General features: G+C 38.3%; 1 protein-coding gene across 1 annotated transcript; it reads right to left on the minus strand.

Moving 5' to 3' along the window:
- Positions 1-1,864: 1,864 nt before the first annotated feature.
- Positions 1,865-21,290, minus strand: LYVE1 (lymphatic vessel endothelial hyaluronan receptor 1). Its single transcript, XM_032233976.1, has 6 exons — positions 20,894-21,290; positions 19,094-19,262; positions 17,056-17,195; positions 8,956-9,228; positions 4,127-4,205; positions 1,865-3,043 (listed from the first exon to the last, which is right to left on the minus strand). The coding sequence occupies exons 1-6, from the start codon at positions 20,976-20,978 to the stop codon at positions 2,866-2,868; spliced, it is 924 nt and encodes a 307-aa protein (XP_032089867.1). The 5' UTR covers positions 20,979-21,290; the 3' UTR covers positions 1,865-2,865.
- Between the last annotated feature and the right edge of the window lie 2,651 nt (positions 21,291-23,941).

Raw genomic sequence — 23,941 nt, forward strand, 5'->3', positions numbered from 1 at the left:
ACAACTCCAGTTGCCTCTTGAAAAAGCACCTTTGGGTCATTGCATACAATGAGCGCCAATACAATCCTACAATACACGCTTATTGGAGACAATGTGGTGAGAAAAGCAGGCAAAAGATTAATTTCGGATTCTTGGAAGCCTCATCATTTTATAGGATCCAAGTGTGCCACTGTCAAATAATTTCCAGTTTGTATACATGCATCAACCCTAACCTTGATCTGAGCGTTTTTACACCAACAAATGAATGCCACAAAAGTGCCTCTAAAACTCACATCACTTTGCTTTTGCATGATTTTTTAAAGAAGTCCTTATAAACCAACATTAAATCATATGCCCCTTCCGTATTAGCGGTGAGCTCTCATGGATCCAAAGGTTTTGATATTAGATCTGATCCTTAGATTTTATACAGGATTCACCTAAAATCACATTTTTTCATCAGTCTGGCTGATCTGACAGCTTTTGGTATATCCGTGGTGCAAGAAACACAGTTTTGATTTCCTATGATTTTGTACAAAGATTATATCATCCTATCCATCACAATCATGGATCCAATTCAAGATATAAGTTTTATTGACAGAACTGAAACAGCTAGGAAGAACAATAAACATTCTTTTCTGGCCTTTTCTCATAGAAAGCTTTTAATTCATTTCCACTTGGCCCATAAATGTGTGGAACTGTTCCTTTCCTGGCACAAAAACTTGAATCTTACCATTGATTATTCACGCTAATTATTTTAATATGGGATGAAGAATTATTTACCTGAACCAATACAGGTAGTCCTCCACATACTACCACAATTAAGCCCAAAATTTCTGTTGTTAAGTGAGATATTTGTTAAGTGAGTTTTGCCCTATTTTACTATCTTTCTTGTCACAGTTGTTAAGTAAATCACCACAGTTGTTAGTTGTTAGCTCTTTATTGTAACAGAACAAGTATGTACAATCCAGCAAAGATTCAGTCTGACAGCAGCCCTTTTATAGGGAGCTGTCAGACCCTTCGACCAATGAGATTAAACCTCTGTTCCTGCTGGAACAGAGGACCTTGGTGGAAACCATAATAACAGTTGCTAATATCTAACATTAGTAACGAAGTTGTTAAGTGAATCTGGCTTCTCCATTGACTTTGCTTGTCTGAAGGCCAAAAAAGGTGATCACATAACCACAGGATATTGCAACTGTCATAAATATGAACCAGTTGCCATGTATCTGAATTTTGATCATGTGACCATGGGGATGCTGCAATGGTCATATGTCAAAATGGTCATAAGTTACTTTTTTCAGTGCTGTTGTAACTTTGAATGGCCATTAAATGAATTATTATAAGTTGAGGACTACCTGTAATGTTTCTTTAATTGCTCCAGATATTTTCTGCCTATGATTGTTTCTGAGCAAATATATTAAAGCAGATTGATTTCAATAAGCATTTTTTCTTTCAGACAGATCTGACTACTAGCCCTGGCTACTCACTTAAATTTACATTATTAATAAATAATGTAAAAGAAATAAAAACTTTTTGGTAGGCTACATAAAAAGGAATGTTAGCAGCACAGTCCCTATAATATATCCCCTACAGGCCATGTACCTATGAATTTCTTGGGTAAGCATAGCCAATAAATTCATTTCATGTTTTTTATAAATATCCAAATCCAATTCAATAAGTATGGTGTATCTAAAGCAGTAACATTTAGGCTTTTTAAACCTAAAATCTTAAAACACTAATTTAGAGAGCAAGTCCTATTGAACCCCACTGTACTTACAGTACTTGAAATAAATATACTTGTAATATAAGTAGAAAATGAAATGATTTGTCAAGGCATGTAGTTAAAAGCATGAATGTGGTGTTTTGTATATTTATAGAAGTTCTCCATATATGGTAATATCAAATTTATTTCTATAGTTTTTCAGCTGAATCTGTCCATCATTGGAAAGTAATTATGAACAAATTCAGCTGTTGGAAATATGCAATTTTTGTATCAGTTTACAGTATTAAATAATTATGGAATTTTTGTTTATTTCAATTAAATCCTGATAAATTATTTGCATGTATAGTAACAGCCACAACAATCAATTTACAGAGATATTTTATATAGTAGTTTTGAATGGTAAGTTCGGGAAATAGAATGGAACATATTTCTAAGTAAACATGCATATAATTGGGCTGTTAAATATTTTTGAAATAAACATGACTATAGCATGCATGGAAAAAAGAAATATAATTAATAGATTTTGTTGCTATCATATTTTTTTATCTTTTTCCCATATTTAAAATTGATAGTTTGTGATTTGTTAGATTTCTGGAAATAATATAGGAAGAGACACAGAGACTGGAATCTTAAGAAACACATATTTTTTATGGCTATGTAACAATTTGTGCTGGATTCTTCTGCACGTGAATCAGACCTTTTTCCCTTTGTTCTTTTCCATCACTCTTTATGTTTTTGAACTTCTGTGATAACCTCTCGATAAAGACGTATTTTAAAGTTACCATCATTTGAAAAATACAGGAGCAGTTTCTCTGTTAAATCTAGTTCACATATTCAAGTTTCTCCATGAAATCCTTTGTATAATAAACAAAAATATAATTCCATTTTTATTTGTTTGTTTGAGTTGCAGGTCTGAATTGCAGGTCATGTTTTGGAAAAATATTGTCGCTTCCTTGTAACAAAACTAAAAATATGAGTTGTATAGGTGTTATTGTAAGGCAGATCATTCCTATATTGACAATGTATAAGCTAGCATATATGAGGTGTGAAATGTTTGTATGACAGGCCTGATACTCATTTTGGCAATATATACAATTATCAATGTCTAAAAACTGTTAGTTTCCATTTGTTCATGTGGCATTTGTTCATTGAGATACTCTGCCTCAAACTTCTGCTTCCAAACATTTTACTTGTGGCTCAGACTTGACTTCCACTTCTTCCTTTTCTCCATTCTTTAGGCTCTGCTCTGCAGGTTGGTTTTTTGCATTTAGTTCTTTGAGGGTCTTGGTTTCTATTTCATCTTTCTTCTCCTTGCTTGAAAATAGAGATGTTTTCTTGTATCTTTCATCAAATTGAAAAACAAAGTTGATTAATAATTAATCGCCATACAGACATTCTAGAAATGAAAGCCATTATTGTATCTTGAACTGCACTTACTTGAAAGGCTGTATCAGGTGTCAGTAATGTATTTATTTATTGAGCATATGGCATATACAAAGCTCATGCAATCACACAAATTACTCATATTTAGTTTAAATAAAGCATCAGCATATAGCTATATATCTCTATCTCTATATAGGTGGAGGCTTGATTTTACAGACACACACACACACATATAAACATGTATGTGTTTTATACAGTATAGGAGACACCATAATATATTAAATTACTAGTTCATAACCTCTATTTATTTATTCCAATCCTCGTTCCATGAACTTCACCACAATTTCTAATGTTGGATTTTCCCCCTTACCAGAGGGAGCCCCCTTGTGGAGTACTGTGAAGCAGTTACCATGGCAACTCCACAGCGCTGTACAGTAGGAGCCATTTAAGGCACAACAGGCTGTATCTTAACAGAACATACACCCCGAGAAGTGTTAGGGGTGTCTTATCCCCACAGTATTTGTTTCTAGAGAGTAAGTAATCTATGTACCAAGTTTGGTTGAAACTGTTTGAGGTGTTCCAGAATTATGCTGGAACACACACCCACATCCACACCCACCCCCACACACACACAAACGATAAAACCATGTGTCAGTAATTGATGTTTCAGTAACATTTTTCTGAAAGCCTTTTCATCTGCTATGAAGAAACAAGGTTTTACCATAAACCACTTTGATTTTTTTTAATTAGGAGATGTAGAAAAAATATTTACTCACTGCCACTGCACTATTGCCAATTTGAAGATTTTTCTACCTGAACATACGTTATACATTCATATATGAGTATGTCTTACTTATGTTTATGCTGCATCAAGAAGGCATGAATATTTAATGATTAAAACTACCAGTCTAATTGGTTATTTAGAACATTCTCTATACAGTGAGAAGAATACCCAAGTCCTGTTACATATGAAAAGATAGCATTAGCATTTACATATATGTTGTTGATAGAAATGCATGCAAAGCAACAGGTTTCACTTACTTTTTGATATAGCAGACAGCTAAAACCATTGCAGCTGTGCAGAAGAAGAGGGCAAGCACCAGAAGCACGATAGGTACAGCTGGAAAGAAGAAAGAGGCAACTTTGAAATCTTGGAGATTAAACAATTTTTAAAAAAAATTCTGGTGGCAGTATTAATGTTTTCTGAGGGGGGGGGGGAAATCAAAATGCCTTTTTTTTTCTCCAGTGTTCATAGATGGGACTCAAATGGCAGAAGAATTTACACCATTCTCCACAATTGGTTGGATGCTGCAGTGGAATTCCTTTGCAGAATTTTAGGCCTTGAGCAGCTGGATTTTTCTTTCAATATGTTTCTGCCTCACTCTCTGTACGAGCCCACAAACAAGAAGAAACTAGCAAGTAAACATGGAGGGAAGTATGTAGTGGGATACCGCAAGGCTCTGTCTTAGGCCCAGTACTCTTCAATATCTTCATCAGTGATTTAGATGAGGGGATAGATGGGGAACTCATCAAATTTGCTGATGACACCAAGCTGGTGGGAATAGCCGACACTCCAGAAGATTGGCTTAAGATACAGAAGGATCTTGACAGAATTGAACATTGGGTCCTATCTAATAAAATGAAATTCAGTGGTGAAAAAAAATAAGGATCTACATTTAGGCAAAGAAAAACCAAATGCACAGGTATAGAATAGGTGGTACCTGGCTCAATAGTAGTAATTGTAAGAGGGATCTTAGACTCCTAGTGGACAATCACTTAAATATGAACCAATAGTGTACTGCAGCTGCCAAAAAAGCTAATGCAGTCCTACACTGCATTAATAAGAGTACTAGAATCAAGATCACATGAAGTGTTAATAACACTTTATAATGCCTTGGTAAGACCGTACTTGGAATAGTGCATCCAGTTTTGGTCACCACAATGTAAAAAAATGCTGAGAGGAGAAAGGGTACAGAGAAGAGCAACAAAGATGATTAAGGACCTGGAAGCTAAAACAAAAAAAGAATGATTGCTGAAATTGTATATGTCTAGTTTAATGAAAAGAAGGACTAGGGGTGATATGGTAGTAGTGTTCCAATATCTCAGGGCCTACCACAAAGAAGAGGGAGTCAAGCTATTCTCCTGAAGGCAGGACAAGAAGCAATGGATGGAATGTGAGAAGCAACTAGAACTAAGGAGAAATTTCCTGATAGTTAGAACAATTAATCAATGAAACAACCCGCCTCCAGAAGTTGTTAATGCTCCAACACTGGAAGTTTTTAAGAAGAGATTGGACAATCATTTGTCTGAAATATTATAGGGTTGCCTGCCTGAGCAGGCGGCTGGACTAGAAGAGCTTCAGGGTCCCTTTCAATTCTGTTTTTGTGTTAAGCATAATTTCTTACTGGATCTGAACTGGGATTAAATCTAATTGTTCTGGTTTCAAGATTAGCTTTGTGTCCTTGTTTATTGATCAACAATTAAACACAGACCAAATTTGGTTTTATGTTGCATTGGACAACATTGCCACAATTTAGTTGTGAATGTACTTGCCAACCCCTCCGCCCTCATGGCATGGATGCACATCTCCATTCAATTATTTGTTCTTAGCTAACTGTATTGTCTGATTGCAGTTACTAGTTGGAACATTCCTGCTGTTGGTGTTTATTTTCACCAAGTGAATTTTTAATTTTAGATTTTTTTAATACTAGAATTTAGAGAGGCAGCTACTAGTATTAGTATTATAGCTATTACTTTAAAAAAAAATACTTTGGAACTGTTAATTTTGTGCAGAGTCTTGGATGAAAAAAAGACAAATATTTTTATGGCTTAGAAGGTTCCCTCTGCTTTAGACAGAATTGCTTACTGTGAAAAAACTAATAACAAAACATTTCTTTTCTGAAGACAAATTGGTGAGGCTAATATCAGTGTAACCTGCTGAAAAAACTAAGATAGTGGAATAGATTGTTTGCATTTCAGTGTCCAAAGGTATTCTTTTCAACATGTGCAACACAAAAACCAACCTACAGCTTATAAATCCATACCCATCTCTAAATAGGACAAGAGAACAATTGCTCCTATTTTCAATAATCAGAGTCCTCAGTTACAGAGTCAGTTTGGTGTAGTGGTGCAAGCACCAGGCTAGAAGCCAGAGGACTGTGAGTTCTAGTCCCACCTGAGGATTGAAAACCAGATGTCAGCCTCTGCTTTGCTGCTGCTTTGGCTGCCATTGAAACGGGGAGGGGGGGGCATGGTATTTGGGAGGGGAATCATTGATGTGTTGGAGGAAGTTTCTAGACGCTGAATTGACCACCTTACTGCGCATGTGGAGGAAGGGAGTTTCCCGCCAAGGCCAACGGTCCAGCATTCCATCCTGGTGATGCCTTTTGAAGTTATCTCACACCTGACATTTGGGGGCAATATGATTGGACTGTGCACAGGGATGCCAAGGGGAGGGGAATGAATTATACATTATATTATTAGCTTTCACACCTAATTAACCAGACTCAGCTTTGCTTTGCAACTGTTCATTTATAATTAGTAAAAGTACACTTGATTTCAATTCAAATGGAGTCGAGTGGTTTCTTTCCTGATTACTGAATGAAGTCAATGCTGACACCAATTGAGTGACCTTAGACCAGTCACTCTCTCTCAGCAGTAGAAAGCAGGCTATGGCAAACTACCCTGTTTCCCTGAAAATAAGCCCTCCCTGGATAATAAGCCCAATCGGGCTTTTGAGCGCATGTGCTAAAATAAGCCTTCCCCTCTAAAATAAGACCACCTCGAAAATATTGCATCACAGCAGCAGCCATGAGGTGACCATGCTCGCCATCTCTGCACTTCAAAAATAATAAGACCTCCCCAAAAATAAGGCCACGTGCTTATTTCGAGGGTCAAAAGAAAATAAGTCACTGTCTTATTTTTGGGGAAACACAGTACTTCTGAATTCTTGCTAAGAAAACTGTAGGGATTTGTCCATATAGTCGCCAGGAGTCAACATGCTGACTAAAAGGCATTCTTCCTCCTCTCCATGCCCCCTATTATGCCAGAGCTCTTTCTTGCACTTTCTAAAATACTTTTGAGGTTTTTCAGCTGTACAGACTCATTGTGTGTTGCTCACTAATTTCCATTTTCTGAATGTATTCAGAGCATTCTTAGAAATGAAACTGGTAGAGGAGGCTGACTAAGGAGCAGTGACGTGCGGTGAGGTTTATGGCTGGTGAGGCAGCAATTTTTTTAGACTTGTGGACTTCAACTCCCAGAATTCCACAGCCAGGCATGCTCAGTTCCGATTTAAAGTGACAGCATTTGTTTTTCTCCTTTGCTAAATAAATTTCCTTCTTTATTTTTCTTCTCCCTTCCTCCCTCTCTCCCTCCCTCCCCCCTCTGTCAAACACACACACACACACACACACACACACACAATGTTGCACCAGGATTCAGAAAATTTAGGTTTTCCTCCTCAGCCCATGTTAGCAATGCCACTAGCAGCATTTTGGCTGGCAGGTGTAAGTAGAAGTGGAAATTCATTCTACTGAAAACATTGTTTTTGCTTATGATTGGATAATTAAAATTTCAGAAGACCCAAAGGCATAGTATTAGAGTGTTACATAGTGCATAAACTAAAGAACTGTCTCAGTATGCTCCCTCCCCCTCTCAAACACACACTCTCTCTCTCACACACACACACATACACACACACACAAAGTTGCACCAGGAGGATGAAGTTTGAATTCCTCCCCCTCCCTCTGACCCACACATACCTTTTCCAGCTGTTTCAGAGAGGATTTCAACTCTGCTCTTGCCTGCCATCATGAAAAGAAAAAAAAATGTAAAAGGAAAAAGGAGAGACCTGAGGTCAGGCTGAGCTAGTTGCTGCCAGAGTCACCATGAATGACTCTGCTTAGTGCTTAACTGTTTAAAAAAGTCTCTAACAAAGCACCCTCTACAGGAGGAGGCAGGAGAACGATGTGCGTCATCTATGTCAGGAATTTTTCGGCTTTTAAGCCTTGCTTAACTCTGCTCAAGTGACCATAAAATGCCAGACTAGATGAGGCACGTCGTTCTCCTGCTGCCTCCTGTAGAGGGCACTTTTTTGAGGCTTTTTTAAACAGTTAAGCACTAAGCAGAGTCATCCACGGTGACTCTGGCAGCAACTAGCTCAGCCTGACCTCAGCTCTTGCCTTTTTCCTTTTATATATATTTTTTCTTTTCATGATGATAGTGGTGAGGCTCTGCCTCCCCTGCCTGCACGTCCCTGCTAAGGAGTCACTTAACCCATATGGGCTACCAGTTTAGTATTAATAGTAAGTAGTAGGAGTGATAGAAGTGGCAGTAATAACATGGCCCAAATAAAAAAATTATCTTAGATTTTAGACCTTTTTTATGTAGACCTAATTGAATTATAAAGAGTTTTCTAGTTGAGAAGATGAATAAAATCTAACTAATAACATTTTCTTGTACTACTTTGGTATATTTAAAGCTCTTCATGTACATTGTCTACATATAATTCCTACCAAATATGTATCTTGTAAGTCAGGTAGCTGGAAGGTAGGGAAGAGAAATGTTGAAGCCTGAGAGAAAGCAGCAACCTAGTGCATCCAGATTTAAGATTTGGAGTAGCAACTCTCTAGCCACTACATTAGAGCAGCTCTCCATTGCCTTATTTGGACTGTAGAATTGGTGGCTTAAAACAAGTCAAAAGGAAAAGACTACATTTCTGGTTATAATGGTTTGATTCATCTTACCACCTTATAAACCACACTTTTTAAGTTCCCCACTAAGCCACCAAAATTGTAAACCTGAGCTGTTCTTTTGTCCTCTCTCTAACATAAAACCATAAAACTCAAAGCACCCCGTATGGCTATTACCTCCAAATGGGACACCTTCATTTTTAAAGGCAGTTCGTTTATCAGTGAAAATCAAATTTTCCTTCTTGGGAGTAGGTTCGGAATCGGGAGACAAAGTTTCTGTTACACATATGATGCGATACTTTGGGGGCTTTTGAGTTTGTTGTAACTGAGTTGTGTCAACCACTGTGGAGGTATCCTGAAACGAGGCTGTTAAAGTGGAGTTCATCTCGGTGGAACTCTCTGGTAATGAAACTGTGCTTTCTTCCGGGATGCATGAATTAATCCACGTATCTGAAAAGAGGACAAGAAAACAGTGCAGTGAAATTTGTTGATGTGCATTCTTAAAAAATAACAGAATGCAGGAGACATCTTACTAAGGGTTATTCTAAAGAGCTAAAATGTACTACTGCAGAGTAATATACCGATCATATTAGATTGCTCAAAGATATCTGATATTAAAGTATTTGTCAGACTTAACTCTTCGCTTGATTTATACCAGTAAGATTGATTTTTGAAAGAAGCTGCTGTCATCATTCTTCGTCCCTGTTCCACTGACTATTTCTAAATGGGGTTCATTTAGATCACTATAAAGTAATTTCGTTTAATTTCTGGATATGGTAGATATCCAGATGTTGGTTGAATTCATCCCAGTGATATTTTCTAAACAAACCTTATGCTCAAACTTTCTTACACTTAGGTCCAGTAGTTTCATTTTTCTTTTGATGATTTAGATGAGGGGACAGAAAGGGAATTCATCAGATTTGCAGACGACACCAAACTGGCAGGAATAGCCAACACTCCAGAAGGACCTTGATAGACTTGAGCACTAGGCCTTATCTAGCAAAATGACACTCAATGGTGAGAAAAGTAAGGTTCTACATTTAGGGAAGAAAAACAAAACAAATGCAGAGGTATAGAATAGTCCCATTAGTAGTAACTGCAAGTTGTATTCTTGGAACCCTAGTAGAATATGAGCCAGCAGTATGCTGCAGCTGCCAAAAAAGCCAATGCAGTCTTAAGTTGCATTAACAAAGTAATAGACTCAAGATCATGTGAAGTATTAATACCACTTTATAATGCCCCGTTAAGACCACACCTGAAATATTGCATCCAGTTTTAGTTGTCACGATATAAAAAAAATGAGAGCAGAGTATAGAGAAGAGCAATAAAGATGATTAGGGGACTGGAAGCTAAAACATATGAAGAATAGTTGCAGGAATTGGATGTATCTAATTTAATGAAAAGAAGGGAAGACATAGTAGTAATGTGTTCCAATATCTAAGCAGTGTTCCAAAGAAAGGGGGGGGGGGGGTTAACCTATTCTCCAAAGCACCTAAAGTCAGGATAAAAAGCCATGGATGGAAACTAATCAAGGAGAGAAGCAACCTAGAACTAAGGGGAGATTTCCTGACAGAACAATTAATCAGTGGAAAGACTTTCCTCCAGAAATTATGGGTGCTCCAACACTGGAGATTTTTAAAAAGAGACTGGACAACCATTTGTCTGAAATGATATAGGGTTTCCTGCTTGAGCAGGGGGTTGAAGTAGAAGACCTCCAAGGTTCCTTCCAAATATGTTATTCTATTATTCATTTACATTCGCAATTTTTATTGTTGGGCTTTTTCGATATTGGAAAGACAATGAAACATCATATCTATCTATCTATTTATATACACACATACATACACATGCACATACATACAAATTCTCTCTCTCTCTCTCTCTATATATATATACATATATATATATATATATATATATATATATTTATATATATATGTATGTATGTATGTATGTATGTATGTATGTATGTATACATACATACACACACACACACACACACACACACATACACATACATCAGAGGTGGGTTCCTACCAGTTCGCACCTATTCGGTAGAACCAGTTCATCAAATCCACTGAACAGGTTAGAAGAAGTTCCACCAGTGGACCCGGAAAGCAGTCCACATCTACAGAAGAGGTTCCAAAATTTTTTGAACCCACCACTGGTCCTTGGATATGATTATTCTACACTATCATGCTCATATTTATAAAACTCAGTGCTTCTATGAAAGGTAAGGATGACTACTGTGTTTGTGGTGCAATCAGAACATTGCGTGTGTTGAAGTTGTTTTAACGCAAACCAAAGATGCCTTTTAAAAAACAAGTTTACATCATATTCTTATGCATGCCAGTACTGTGTGTGAGGTAATTCAAGGTGGTTCTGACAAGTGTCGTTGGCATCTTCATATCCGGTCACATGGGCGGCAAGCTACTCGCATCCGGTCACATGGGTGGCAAGCCACTCCCACAAAGGAGGCCACACCCACAGAGTAGGTTCGAACAATTTTTGAAACCCACCCCTGACATACATACACACACACACAATATATATCTCCCTCCCCCCTCCCTCCCTCCCCCTCCCCTCTCCCCCACACCACATACACACACACGTTTGATTGTCTTTCCAATATCAAAAAAGCCCAACAATGAACACACAGACACACACCAGTGTTTCACTTTGTTGCTTTTACCATACAAAATTCAGTAGGTAAGTGTTGGTAAGATTAGAAAATTGAGGGGGAAGCTATCAGAAAAAAAAGAAGCATCATCAACAAGTAAAAAAAAGATAATGGTCACAATTATATGTTCAAAGCCCCCACCTCACCAGTACATAATAAAAGAAAGAGGGTTTTGATCATACGGGGCAGCCACTATATTGATTTTTTTTAAATTCTCTCTGTGGTTGTCAAAATAACACAATAAACTAGTGATTCTGCCTCCTTCCCCAAAAAGGTAAATAAAAACTAAGCATACTTTCTCCAGACCATAGAAAGCTAAATGGCTTTGTCTGGTATGTTTGTCTTGGTGCCTTGTTTCCTTTCTTAAAATATGCAATTAATCTGACTAGTAGGAAAATTCAGCTGTGAGGTTGAAGATCAGAGTGATTTCCTACGTAAATAAGAGAAGATCTCTTATACTTCCTAGGTTCTACCCTGTAGTCTTGATGACAAATGTATATACAGGAGAATAGAATCATGAACATTAATGGCATCAGCACAATTAACAGTGCATTTAATTTGATCCTCTAGTCAGGAAACATAGTGATTCCAAAGTTATCGATAGCATTGGTAGAAAAATCTTGATTTAAATGATCTTGTTGTTACGTATATCCCAATATACTGGGTATAAAGGACTACTGAGATTAAATAATTAGAAACTGGTGATTATTGATTGACTGGTGAGACCCCAAAAAGAATTAGACAGATTAAACAGTTCCTATTTTAAAGATCAAACTTCAATTCTCTATATTAGCAATAGCAATAGCACTTAGATTTATATATCGCCTCAGAGTCTTTTTACAGCCCTCTCTAAGCAGTTTACAGAGTCAGCATATTGCCTCCAACAATCTGGGTTTGTCAATCTCATTTTACCCATTTTGGAAGGACGGAAGGCTGAGTCAACCTTGAGCTGGTGAGATTTGAACTACCAACTGCAGATAACAATCAACTGAAGTAGCCTGCAGTACTGCACTCTAAACACTGCGCCACCTCAGCTACATATTGCTTGAAAACTATTATAATACCAAGAAATAGGAGAAGAGGGGGTAAAAGAGGGCACAAATGAGGAGCAAGAAGATAAGATGTAAGAAATAAAATTTGAAAATAAAATGCAGACAGATGATTTCAGTGGGATTTATAGTTACAAAGAAAAAACAGACAAAGGGGAAGATCCCCCCCAAAAGAAACCACAAGGGAAGAGAACAGGGAAAACCATGGAGAAAGGTACTAGAATAATAAAATTGAATAATCTGAAGAAAAGATACTACAACCATAAAACAGGAAAAAGAAAAAGAAGAAGTTAGGAGAAAGGGGGAGAAGAAGAAAAATGATTAAAAGTGGAGTTCGTTAGAGCCCAAGAGAAAATGGATAAAAGAGGAAGAAGGGGAAAAGGAGTTGTATAGGTAGATTAAAGGGAATAGTAGTATGATTGGCATTGTTATGCAACTAATTAAGAAAAAGTATAGTACATTGTTAATTGTAGAAAAAATTGAAAAATGTTCTCTATATCAAAACATAACTAGAGGATCTATATTGTTTATCGTAAAATAGACCAATAGAGAAATATGAAATGATAATTTTGTTCAATTTTTGAAGGGGCAATTGAAGATATTGTTTAGGTACTAAGAAAATATGAGTTTAAGAAAATGGGAAATAATGGAAGAAAATAATTTGGCTGAAAGTGAAAACCAAGCTATAATGTAACATGGATTGTGTAAATGAGAGGATGTAAAAGGGAGGATCCAGTCAACACTTTGTTTCTATAATAGTGTAAAGTTGTATGAAAAATAAAAAACTTTTTAAAAACTTTTATAATACCAAAATGACTATGCTATCTTAATATTTGCAGTGACAGGGGGAAACGCCCCTTGCACCGTTCTTGATGACAGTTTCTGACAGGAAATGTGATGACACATTTTAATGAACTGACTAGGATGTAAATGACAGCTGTATTGTGATATTGCCATGAGTTTCTGTGAAAAAGCCAAAAGGATAATTGGGTTCTGCATTATATTATAAATATGCCTGTTACCATGAGCAGCCATGACAAAAACATAACTGTTTGCTTGTTATTAAATCAGACTCCTTAAAATAGAATAGAGTTGGGAGAGACCTTATAGGCCATCTAGTCCAGTGGTAGGATTACATTTATATACGGTTAGACTTATATACTGCTTCATAGGGCTTTCAGCCCTCTCTAAGCGGTTTACAGAGTCAGCATATTGCCCCCACAGTCTGGGTCCTCATTTCACCCACCTCGGAAGGATGGAAGGCTGAGTCAACCTTGAGCCGGTGAGATTAGAACCGCTGAACTGCAGATAGCAGTCAGCTGAAGTGGCCTGCAGTACTGCACCCTAACCACTGCGCCACCTCGGCTCTTACTCTTCTTTTACTACCAGTTCGGTGGGCATGGCAGGGGAAGAATACTGTAAAATCTTCATTCCCCCCACTCCAGAGCAAGATGGAGGCGGGGGCCAGTCAGAGATGGTATTTACCAGTTCTCCAGAAATGGTCAGAACCTGCTGAATACCACCTCTGATCTAGTCCAACTCCTGCTCAAGCAGGAGACCCTATAGCATTTCTGACAGATGACTGTCCAGTTTCTTCTTGAAAACTTCCAGTGATGGAGCACTCCCAACCTCTGAAGGCAAGCTGTTCCATTGGTTGATTGTTCTCACTGTCAGAAAATTTATCTTTATTTCTAGGTTGAATCTCTCCTTGATCAGTTTCCATCCATTATTCCTTGTCTGGCCTTCAGGTGCTTTGGAAAATAGGTTGACTCCTTGCTCTCTGTGACAACCCCTCAAATATTGGAACACTGCTATCATGCCTCCCCTGGTCCTTCTCTTCACTAAACTAGCCAAGAACAGTTCCTGCAATCGTTCACCATGTGGTTTAGCCTCCAGTCCTCTAATCATCCTGGTTGCTCTTTGCACTCTTTCTGGAGTCTCAACATCCTTTTTTTATAGTATGGGGACCAAAATTGGATATTATGTCTCCTTAAAAGACAACTTATAGTGTAAAGATTAGTATTAAGATCATGTCTAGGTTGCCCCTTTAAGATAGACAGATGAAAACATTCAGTACTCCAATATTGAATCATTTTCTACACATCCTTCCCTATAAGAGTTCTTAGGAGAACAAGGCTAGGCATATGTACGAGGGGTGAAGTACTACTGGTTTGGACCAGTTTGCCTGAACTGGTAGTAAAAATGCTACTGGTTCAGCCAAACCGGTAGTAAAAAAAATGAAACCGGTTCAGGTGAACCGGTTTTTCCAACAATCAGCTGTGACACGTGATTTATATTAGCTAGAAAGCAGGATTTTCTGCTTTCTAGCTAATATAAATCGTATGGCAGAGCGGATTTTCTTCCCCCTCGCTGTTTGCTTACCTTTGCAGGTGTGCTCAGTAACAGGCTCCGCCCACCTACCCGGTCACGCATGCTCTCATTGCTACCGAACCGTTAGCAAAGGTAAGTGGATTTCACCCTTGATATATACTATGAATGAAATTATGGCCTACCTTCCAATTTTCTAGTGGCATATCTTTTGTGTTTCAAGCAAGTGCCATCTAATAAAACTCTTTATGGTTTTTCATAAACTTTATTTGGAGTCAAACATAAATAGATTTGAGGGTTTTTTTAATGCTTCCTGAGATCTCAGAAAGTACATTACAACCAGTGGTGGGTTCTGGATCCCATCGCAACCGGTATGCTGCAACATGGCTGGGCGTCCACAACGTGCAAGCACGCTGTGCGCACATGTGCACCACCGCCCATGACAATCCAGCTGCTCGGTGGAGCGTCGCACAGACGTCATACACTCCGTGCATGTGCGCAAATGGCCCAGTTGGGTCAAATACAGGTAAGGAAAGTGGGCGGAGAGGCAGGCCCTCTGTAGCACCGTATCGGAATAGTACCTGGTGCTCCCAGCAGGTACCGGTATGCCCGTACCGGTGCGTACCAGCTGTAACTCACCACTGATTGCCACCCTAGATTGTCCAAGTGACCAAATCTCCAGAGAGATACTATATAATCATTTCTGATGAAGAGATGTACTTCTCCATCAATTGATGCCACTGAGATACCATAAGTTATGGGGAGAATTCCAGATGACAACATAGGAACTCCAGGTTCCTTGCAAGTATAAATGAGATTACAGTACTCTTTATTCTGGTCCATTTTGATTATTTTAAAGGGCAAATCGTTCTGCAGTTTTCTTCTTTTTGTAATGCTCTTTCAAAGGATTTCTTTATTTCCTTGATTTAAAATCCATTCTTCTAGGTAAAGCAATGAATATTTGAAAAAATATACTACTGTAATGAAACTAATGATTAGCAAGCCCTGTGGTAGAGATGCTATGTGTCTTTACAGGTTTTGTATCTCTGAGAGAGTGTGGACAAATGCAGATCCCCCAGAAAGTGCAACCCATAAGTTGGGAGCCAAGCAGATGAAGGATCACCCCCATAAACAGGTCATCTTCCCAGCAGGAGAAGTCAACTTCAGAAGACTTTCCTGCAAATATTAATGGTGACCCATCCCTAACCATAATACAATACAGGTAGTCGTCAACTTACAACAGTTCACTTACAACAACATGTATATGACTATTACAACAGCACTGAACAACAAACAACGAAGTTACAACAGCATTGAAAAAAAGTGACCTATGGCCATTTTTCACACTTATGACCATTGAAGCATTTTCATGGTCACATGATCAAAATTTGGATGCTTGGCAACTGATTCATATTTATGACGGTTGCCGTGTCCTGGGGTCATATGATCACTTTTTGTGACCTTCTGGAAAGCAAAGGCAATGGGGAAGCCAGGTTCACTTAATGTTACTAATTTAACAACTGCAGTGATTCATTTAACAACCGCAGCAAGGAGCCAAGGTGGCGCAGTGGTTAAATGCAGCACTGCAGGCTGACTGCTAGATCAGCAGTTCAGCGGTTCAAATCTCACCTGCTCAGGGTTGACTCAGCCTTCCATCCTTCCGAGGTGGGTAAAATGAGGACCCGGATTGTTGTTGGGGGCAATATGCTGACTCTGTAAACCGCTTAGAGAGGGCTGAAAGCCCTATGAAGCGGTATATAAGTCCACTGTTATTGCTATTATTGCTATTAAAAGTTGTAAAAAATGGGGGGAAACTTATTTAACAAATTTCTCACTTAGCAACATAAATTTTGGGCTCAATTGTGGCTGTAAGTTGAGGACTATCTGTATAACTTTTTAAATCAGAAAACAGTATATTTTGGTCACATTTAAAGCAATTTAAATTTCATAATGCTCTTCCATGCTACAAACTTTGACTAAGGGAAAAAAACAGGTAAACTTGTCAACAGTGGCTTAGCTGACTTGTTAATAGTTTAACTGGCAATTTCTGAGTTTCTCAGGCTTCCCAGGAAGTTATTGTATCCTGAACCTGTGTACATTGGAAGTTGGCCACAATCTTCTAGCAGTATGGAAATCTCTACAATTATTATTACCTTAACTCTTTTAGGAGGGATTCTCTGATATTAAATATTATTATAATCCATATCTCATCCCACTTACCTGAAGAATTGTAACAATAGACACGAGCTTTCTTTTCTACATCCGTTCTCCAGATGGCAATCCCAGTTTTATTCTTCCCACATTTTTCATTTGGAGTTATCCGGGGAATTACAACATAGCCTTCTGCTACCCAGCCAAAACTAGAGTGAAAAGCATTTTTTTTTATGTTAGATACATGACCCTAGCAACAACGAAGTGTCACTTTCAAAGTTTATATATATACTACTGTATAGAACAGTGTTTCTCAGCCTTAGAAGCTTGGAGATTTGTGGACTTCAATTCCCAGAATTCCCCAATATTATTCTTTGGTTTTATGATTTGTGCAAAAATTAAAAAAAATTAAAAAAATGTTCAGGTTAGGTGCTGTGAAAAGCAACCCTCAATGACACAGGATTATTCATCCTTTGGAAAACTGAGGAAAATTTCAAGAGGTTTGTGATAGGCATAGACCAGGGGTGTCAAACTCACGTCATCACAGCAGTATCACATGATGTATTGGAACTCCCCCCCCCTCCCGCTAAACTGGGCATAACCAGCATGTCACACATCCGGCCGGTGGGCTGGGAGTTTGACAGCCCTGGCATAGACAGTTTTTGTTTCAAGTTTCAAGGAAGCAAAAGTTGCACATTATTAGATATACATTTAAGTGAAGTTTATGATTCCATCTTCCTTGTTCAGTCCTGAAGCTAACAATATCATATTTGCAGAGGTGGGTTTCTGCTGGTTCCCCCCTGATCGGGCGAACTGGTAGTGGAGGTGGCGGGAGACTCTACCCCCCCCCCGCCTGGATGCTTCTCGGCACATGCAGAAGTGTTGCGCATGTGAGCGCGAGCAAACCATTAGTAAAATAAATTGAAACCCACAACGACATTTTTGAGGTTACTTTCTTAGACGACTCTTATTTACTCAGAAGGAAATGAAGTTAAAGTTTGGCGTCTACAGTCAGAAGTTTGGCTATGGTCTTCATAGTCTCTCCAAAAGTTATAGGTTCTAATGCAGGGGTAGTCAACCTTTTTATACCTACCACCCACTTTTATATCTCTGTTAGTAGTAAAATTTTCTAATCGCCCACTGGTTCCACAGTAATAGTGATTTATAAAGTAGGGAAGTAACTTTACTTTATAAAATTTATAAACCAGAGTTACCGCAAACCCCTACCGCCCACCATGAAAGCTGGAACGCCCACTAGTGGGCGGTAGGGACCAGGTTGACTACCACTGTTCTAATGTTTCAAAAGGGGAAAGCTATGAAATACATGGTAAATAATTAGTGCTATTAATTTTAATTTAATTTAAATTAAAGTCAATAGATGTTTCTTTTTGTCTTGACAATTGATTTTCATTTGGGGGAGTTTGCATGGGGTCACTCTACTCAAATGCCAAGTGTAATCCACAGCTTGAATCATTTGTGCAAAAATTTAAAAAAATCAAAAATGTTCAGGTTAGGTGCTATGAAAATAACCCCAAATGACCCAGGATTATTCATCCTTTGGGAAACTGAGGAAAAATTCAAAAGGTTTGTGATAGGCATAGACCAGGGGTGTCAAACTCACGTCGTCACAGCAGCGTCACATGACATATTGGGACTTTACCCGCCTTCGCTAAATTGGGCATGGGCAGCACGTGATGCATCTGGCCTGAGGGCCGGGAGTTCGACAACCCTGGCATAGACAGTTTCTGTTTCAAGTTTCAAGGAAGCAAAAGTTGCACATTATTAGGTATACATTTAAGTGAACTTCAAGCGCTAATATGAAGCCACACTCATTCGTATTTATATATAAGTAATATATATAATGGTTCTATGTATATGATCCTGTGGAGAAAAAAGGGAATAAATTTAATTTGGGAATAAATAATCACCTTTTTCTGCTTTAAGAATAAGGGGCTATTTAATTTTTAATTGTTTCTTGCTTCTAATCTTGATTTATTTCTTAAGTAATAATAATGATATTTTATTTTTAAAATGGCATTAAAAAGGTTATCTGTACATATGTTAGCATAAAACATTTATAAGTAAATGTTGGAAAGATTTTTTGTACCTGCAAGTTTCAAAGCCATGTTTCAAAGCAGCTTCAATCTTGGATTTGTGTGCTAGCATTAATCCCAGCTGCCTGCAAACTGGTTCTGCTTCAGCAAAATTAAAATTAATATTAGCCGTATCTACAACAAGTGTTACACCCACAATTCTGCAGTTTGACATCCGAATATCTGCAAATAAGCAGAAATATATCAAAATGATTACTAATGATATTTAATATTTATATATTTATTTGCATTACAAAATATGACTAAATGGAATTCGTGACCCGTCAAAACCGCACTCAACTAAACCGCGCCCGATTAAACCGTGTCGCTGACGTCATCAACAGGGCGACAACAGCCAGCGCGGAGAAAGAAGGGCGCTTTAAATAGCGCTTTGAAAGCAAGCCGATTCAACTTAAGGTAAGGGTTAGCTTTAGGGTTAGCTTTAGGGTTAGGTTTAGGGTTAGGTTAAGGGTTAGGGATAGTTTAGGGTTAGGTTAAGGGTTAGGGTTAGGGTTAGGGTTAGGTTAAGGGTTAGGATTAGGTTTAGGGTTAGGTTAAGGGTTAGGATTAGGTTTAGGGTTAGGTTAAGGGTTAGGTTTAGGGTTAGGTTTAGGATTAGGTTTAGTAGGATTAGGTTTAGGTTTAGGGGTTAATTTTAGGTTTAGGGTTTACAGCGTGCTTCTGTCTCCGCGCTGTTGTCGCCCTGTTGACGTCAGCGACGCGGTTTAGTTGGACGCGGTTTAGTTGAGCGCGGTTTTGTGGTGGAACCAATGGAATTTGCTGACAGCAAGAAAATAATAATGAGTTTAGGCTTTCTAATACTTAAATATCTTAACACAAAGGCATTCACAACAGCGGTGATACCTGTAAACTAAAACCACCCCTCAAAATACCAGCACTAAATGTATCCCACAAGAATAGATCAAAAGGTGTGATGATTGAGACAAATTCTGAATGTAGGAAGAAGCAGACTTTTTAATGCAAGAAGCATTCTTTTTAAAAGTAAGTTGCTAATACTTCCTATACAAAACCAAAACATCCAAAAAGGTCCTTACTGTTCTCACCCTTAGCATTCTGTATATATACGTATTTTTCATTTCACTATAGGATGGAACTACGATGTATCACTTAGCAGAACGCACATTCTAAATATCCAAAGTACTTGTTTTTGTAATATGGTATGTTATTATTTGGGAAGTGCTCAGGGCAGAAAGTTTTTTTTCAGAATGTTTTTGTTTGACACTCTATCCATGCCTCCTCTCCCCTCTATGCCTCCTAATTTACCACATTCCTTCAACCACATGACAAAATTAGCTCTAGTCCATGAAAATTCCATCCTTATCTTAAACGGACATATTTTTGTTAGACAGGAAACACTATACCAACCAGCCTTTTGAATCAGCAAAAATTACATGAATTAAATAAAATTCATTCTGCACATTGCAACTACGCTTTGCTTGTTTGCACAGCATCTTCTTCCTAACTACGATTTGTCAATTTGAGAAACAAAAAATGACTTGTGATCTTTGTCATCTGAACAGATTGAGGATCATTTGCTACAACTTTGCTGGAACTTTGGCCATTAAACTTTCCTTAGACTTTAAGGTGCCCTAAGTTTTATTTAATGTTTCATGCTATAAACAAATAAATAAATAAAAATAAATAAACAAACCAACAAAAGACCAACACTGCTGTTCCTGGAAATAACTGTGTTCCCTTCTCTACCTTATAATATTGCAATTTTTGTTTAAAATATACCCCTCCTTGGTACAAGACAGAATATGTTGAAAAACTAGCAGTTTATGGTAACATACCTTTCGGAAGAATTGTACGTTGTGCCATGAAATTTGCCATCCAGATTGAGAAGAAAAAGGACACAGTTCTACTATGGAATGCCATCGTTAGTAACACCAAAGGGCTGAGAGCTTCAGGCAAATTGCTCCTCTTCCTCCAATGTTGGTAAAGCAGTGTGATGCTATTTCACCCTTTGGAGACTTCCAATATGTTTTTTTTTTCCTCATGAGTTGCTAACAGCTTCTTCTCCTTCTTTATTTCCTTTTTTACCACTTTAAGTGTCAAGGATGCTAAATAGCCACTGGCTATTTTACAAGTGTAGCTGAACTTGTTGTTCTGCTGAAAAGCCATTCGCTGACTAAGGTCAGTATCTGGAAACATATGACAGCTTCCCCCGCCCCTTCCCAACCTGTCATGGGCAGTCTGGAAAATACAATGAGTGCTGACTCAGAAAATGTACATCTGAGGAAGAGAGATAACATAGTGCAATAATCTTGTTCTTATAAACAGTGGGAAGATTTCCCAGTGTACCTCAGGTGGTCATCCTGTAATAGTTCCTGTTTAGCCACTTGCTATTTCTTCATCCACCTCATGCAGCTATTTACAAGAGAAAAGATGTAACATGGATTGGTTATTTGTGATGGAAGAATTTATCTACTCGCTGAATCCAGAAGTCTAAACTATTTTCAAAATGAATATATGGTTGAAAGATGAAATGAATTTAAGGATTTCAAGGAATATGTGTTCCCATGTTCTGGGACCTTAAGATGCCACAACAAAAGGAAGCAAGAGGGTGCCTACTTCAGAAAAGGTCTTTCCAAGTGTGGAATGCTATCTTCAGAAAGGTTTGCCTGATACCCACATTGTCATCTTTAAGTGTGAGATTAACCTCTACATTTTTGCTTAAATGATGCATTTTGTTTTTTGCTATTACTTTTATTCTGGATGTGTTATATGCTGATATTTTTATCTCTTTTTGTAGCCATTTTACAAAACTGTCTAAGAGATCTCCTTCTTCATAGAAAATTGCAGCTACTCATGCCCTTGAGTCAAACACAGCTCCTAGGACAGTGGCTCTTAAACTGTTTGACCAAAGCACCCTCTTTTTTTTAGTGTTGAATGTCATTAAATGTCGCCAAACCAGACTGTTATTTCACACAAGCATTTCAGTAGCAGCAGTCCAAAACTCAATTCTTTAATTTACAAACAAGCAAATAAAATAGTTCTCTTTACCTCCAGGATACACCCAAATTTAAGGGGTGTCAAACTCAAGGCCCAAGTAGGGGTGTCAAACTCAAGGCCTGGAGGCCGGATCCGGATCATGGGGTGCTTAGATCTGGCCCTTGGGGCTGCCTTGGAAACAGCAAAGGATCGGCCCGCAGTACCTCTGCCAGAGGAAATGGAGTTCTAGTTTTGCTAGCAAAGGGTTGCAGGAGGTCATCACAGCTGGAAACGGAGCTTGGAAACCCATTTTGGCTGGCAGAGCACTTGGGCCACCAAAGGCACCCCTGACATGAGTGATGTTGACTTGGCCATGCCCATCATGGCCACGCCCACCATGCCCCCCCAAGGTCAAACACAACCATGATGCGACCCTCAATGAAATCGAGTTTGACACCCCTGCCTTAGAGCTAACTACCCCTAGTTTTAAGAACTACTGGCCTGGGGCCTGCATGAAACCTACATGTTGTTCTCTTAACAAGAATACGGAAGTGGTTTTCCATTGTTTGATGCTGGAAGTCTTTTTGACTTTCTAGCTTAACATACAGCTAGTCTGCCAAACAGGAAGAACCCTACTTACCATTTTTCTGAATCAGCCAAGGTCAACTAGGTGCCCTATCTACTGAGACAGAAAGCATAAATAAGAAACTTTAAAACAGATGGGAAAATTATAGTTGTGTACTGTGGATGATACTTGCTACAATTTCCAGCAGCCAAGACCCTACAAAGCCAATGAGGAAGATTACTGGCAGCAGTGGGGAAACGTCAGGATACTCTAAAGTTTAAACCAACATACCCTGACCTAGTGAGCACCAGATATGCATGCTACATTACTTACTATTTCCCATCATATAAGTTGGTCTTAAGATTTAACCCCCCCCCCCCAAATAGGCCTGTCAATTGTGCAGATTCCAAAAAGGGGGAAATATATACTTAGGAAACTGCATTGATGATATTCATTCATTCATTTAACCAACCAAACAACCAACCAACCAACCAACCAACCAATTTCTATAGCCACCCATCTCTGACAATGGCTCTGAGTGGCTTACAATTTTAAAAATATGTGACAATTAAAAATCTAAAACATTTTAAAACCATAAAACACTAAAAACATCCAAATTATGGGCTTACCGGAATGGAAAACATATCATCAAGCAGCAACAACTATGTGGATAAAAGAATGGGTAATGTTAGCTAATAAAAGAATCTTAACAATAGAGGGCCACGACCTGCAATACGGGTGGCACAACTACTTATGGTGCGAGGGAAATAAAATCCACAATTACTTTAGTAGACACCATTTAAGGGGGGTATTAATTAAGGACTGGCTGGAAATTAGAAGGAGATACTACACGCAACTACCTAAATGGATATCTCCGACGGAAGCCCTGATATACCCGAATTTGATAAATCTGGATAAAATTGTTACCTACCAACAGTTGCTAGACGACCAAAACAAACTAAATCCCAGGGAAAATTTGGCTGATAAGGGAATAAACATCGATTGGTGGCCATATCTTCAAATTCAGAACAAACACAAATTCGATCTAGCACAACCCGGCTTCCAGAACAAGAACCAGGAATTAGATAAAATTTTAATTGGCCCAGATGAGAAACTAATTTCAAAAATATACATCTGCTTACTGATTCGAAAAATGGAAGCAGAAAGAGTAAAAGAAGTCATGGTAACCTGGGCCCAAAACATCGGCCACACAATAGACCTAGACGACTGGGAAAGAGTCTGGGAATGGAACCTAAAATTGACAAAATCGACGGCCTATAAAGAAAATATATATAAAATGTTCTAACGCTGGCATCTCCCACCGACGAGACTGGCGAAAATG

This window comes from Thamnophis elegans, chromosome 1 (genome assembly GCF_009769535.1).
Source record: "Thamnophis elegans isolate rThaEle1 chromosome 1, rThaEle1.pri, whole genome shotgun sequence".
Lineage (NCBI taxonomy): Eukaryota > Metazoa > Chordata > Lepidosauria > Squamata > Colubridae > Thamnophis > Thamnophis elegans.

Excerpts from the sequence above, each read along its gene's own strand:
- LYVE1 (XM_032233976.1), bottom strand. The coding sequence starts at position 20,978 with ATGGCATTCCATAGTAGAACTGTGTCCTTTTTCTTCTCAATCTGGATG. Across the intron at positions 17,196-19,093 it reads CATGGCTTTGAAACTTGCAG|TTTTGGCTGGGTAGCAGAAG; the intron begins GTACAAAAAATC and ends TTTTCACTCTAG. Across the intron at positions 9,229-17,055 it reads CTATTGTTACAATTCTTCAG|ATACGTGGATTAATTCATGC; the intron begins GTAAGTGGGATG and ends TCCTCTTTTCAG.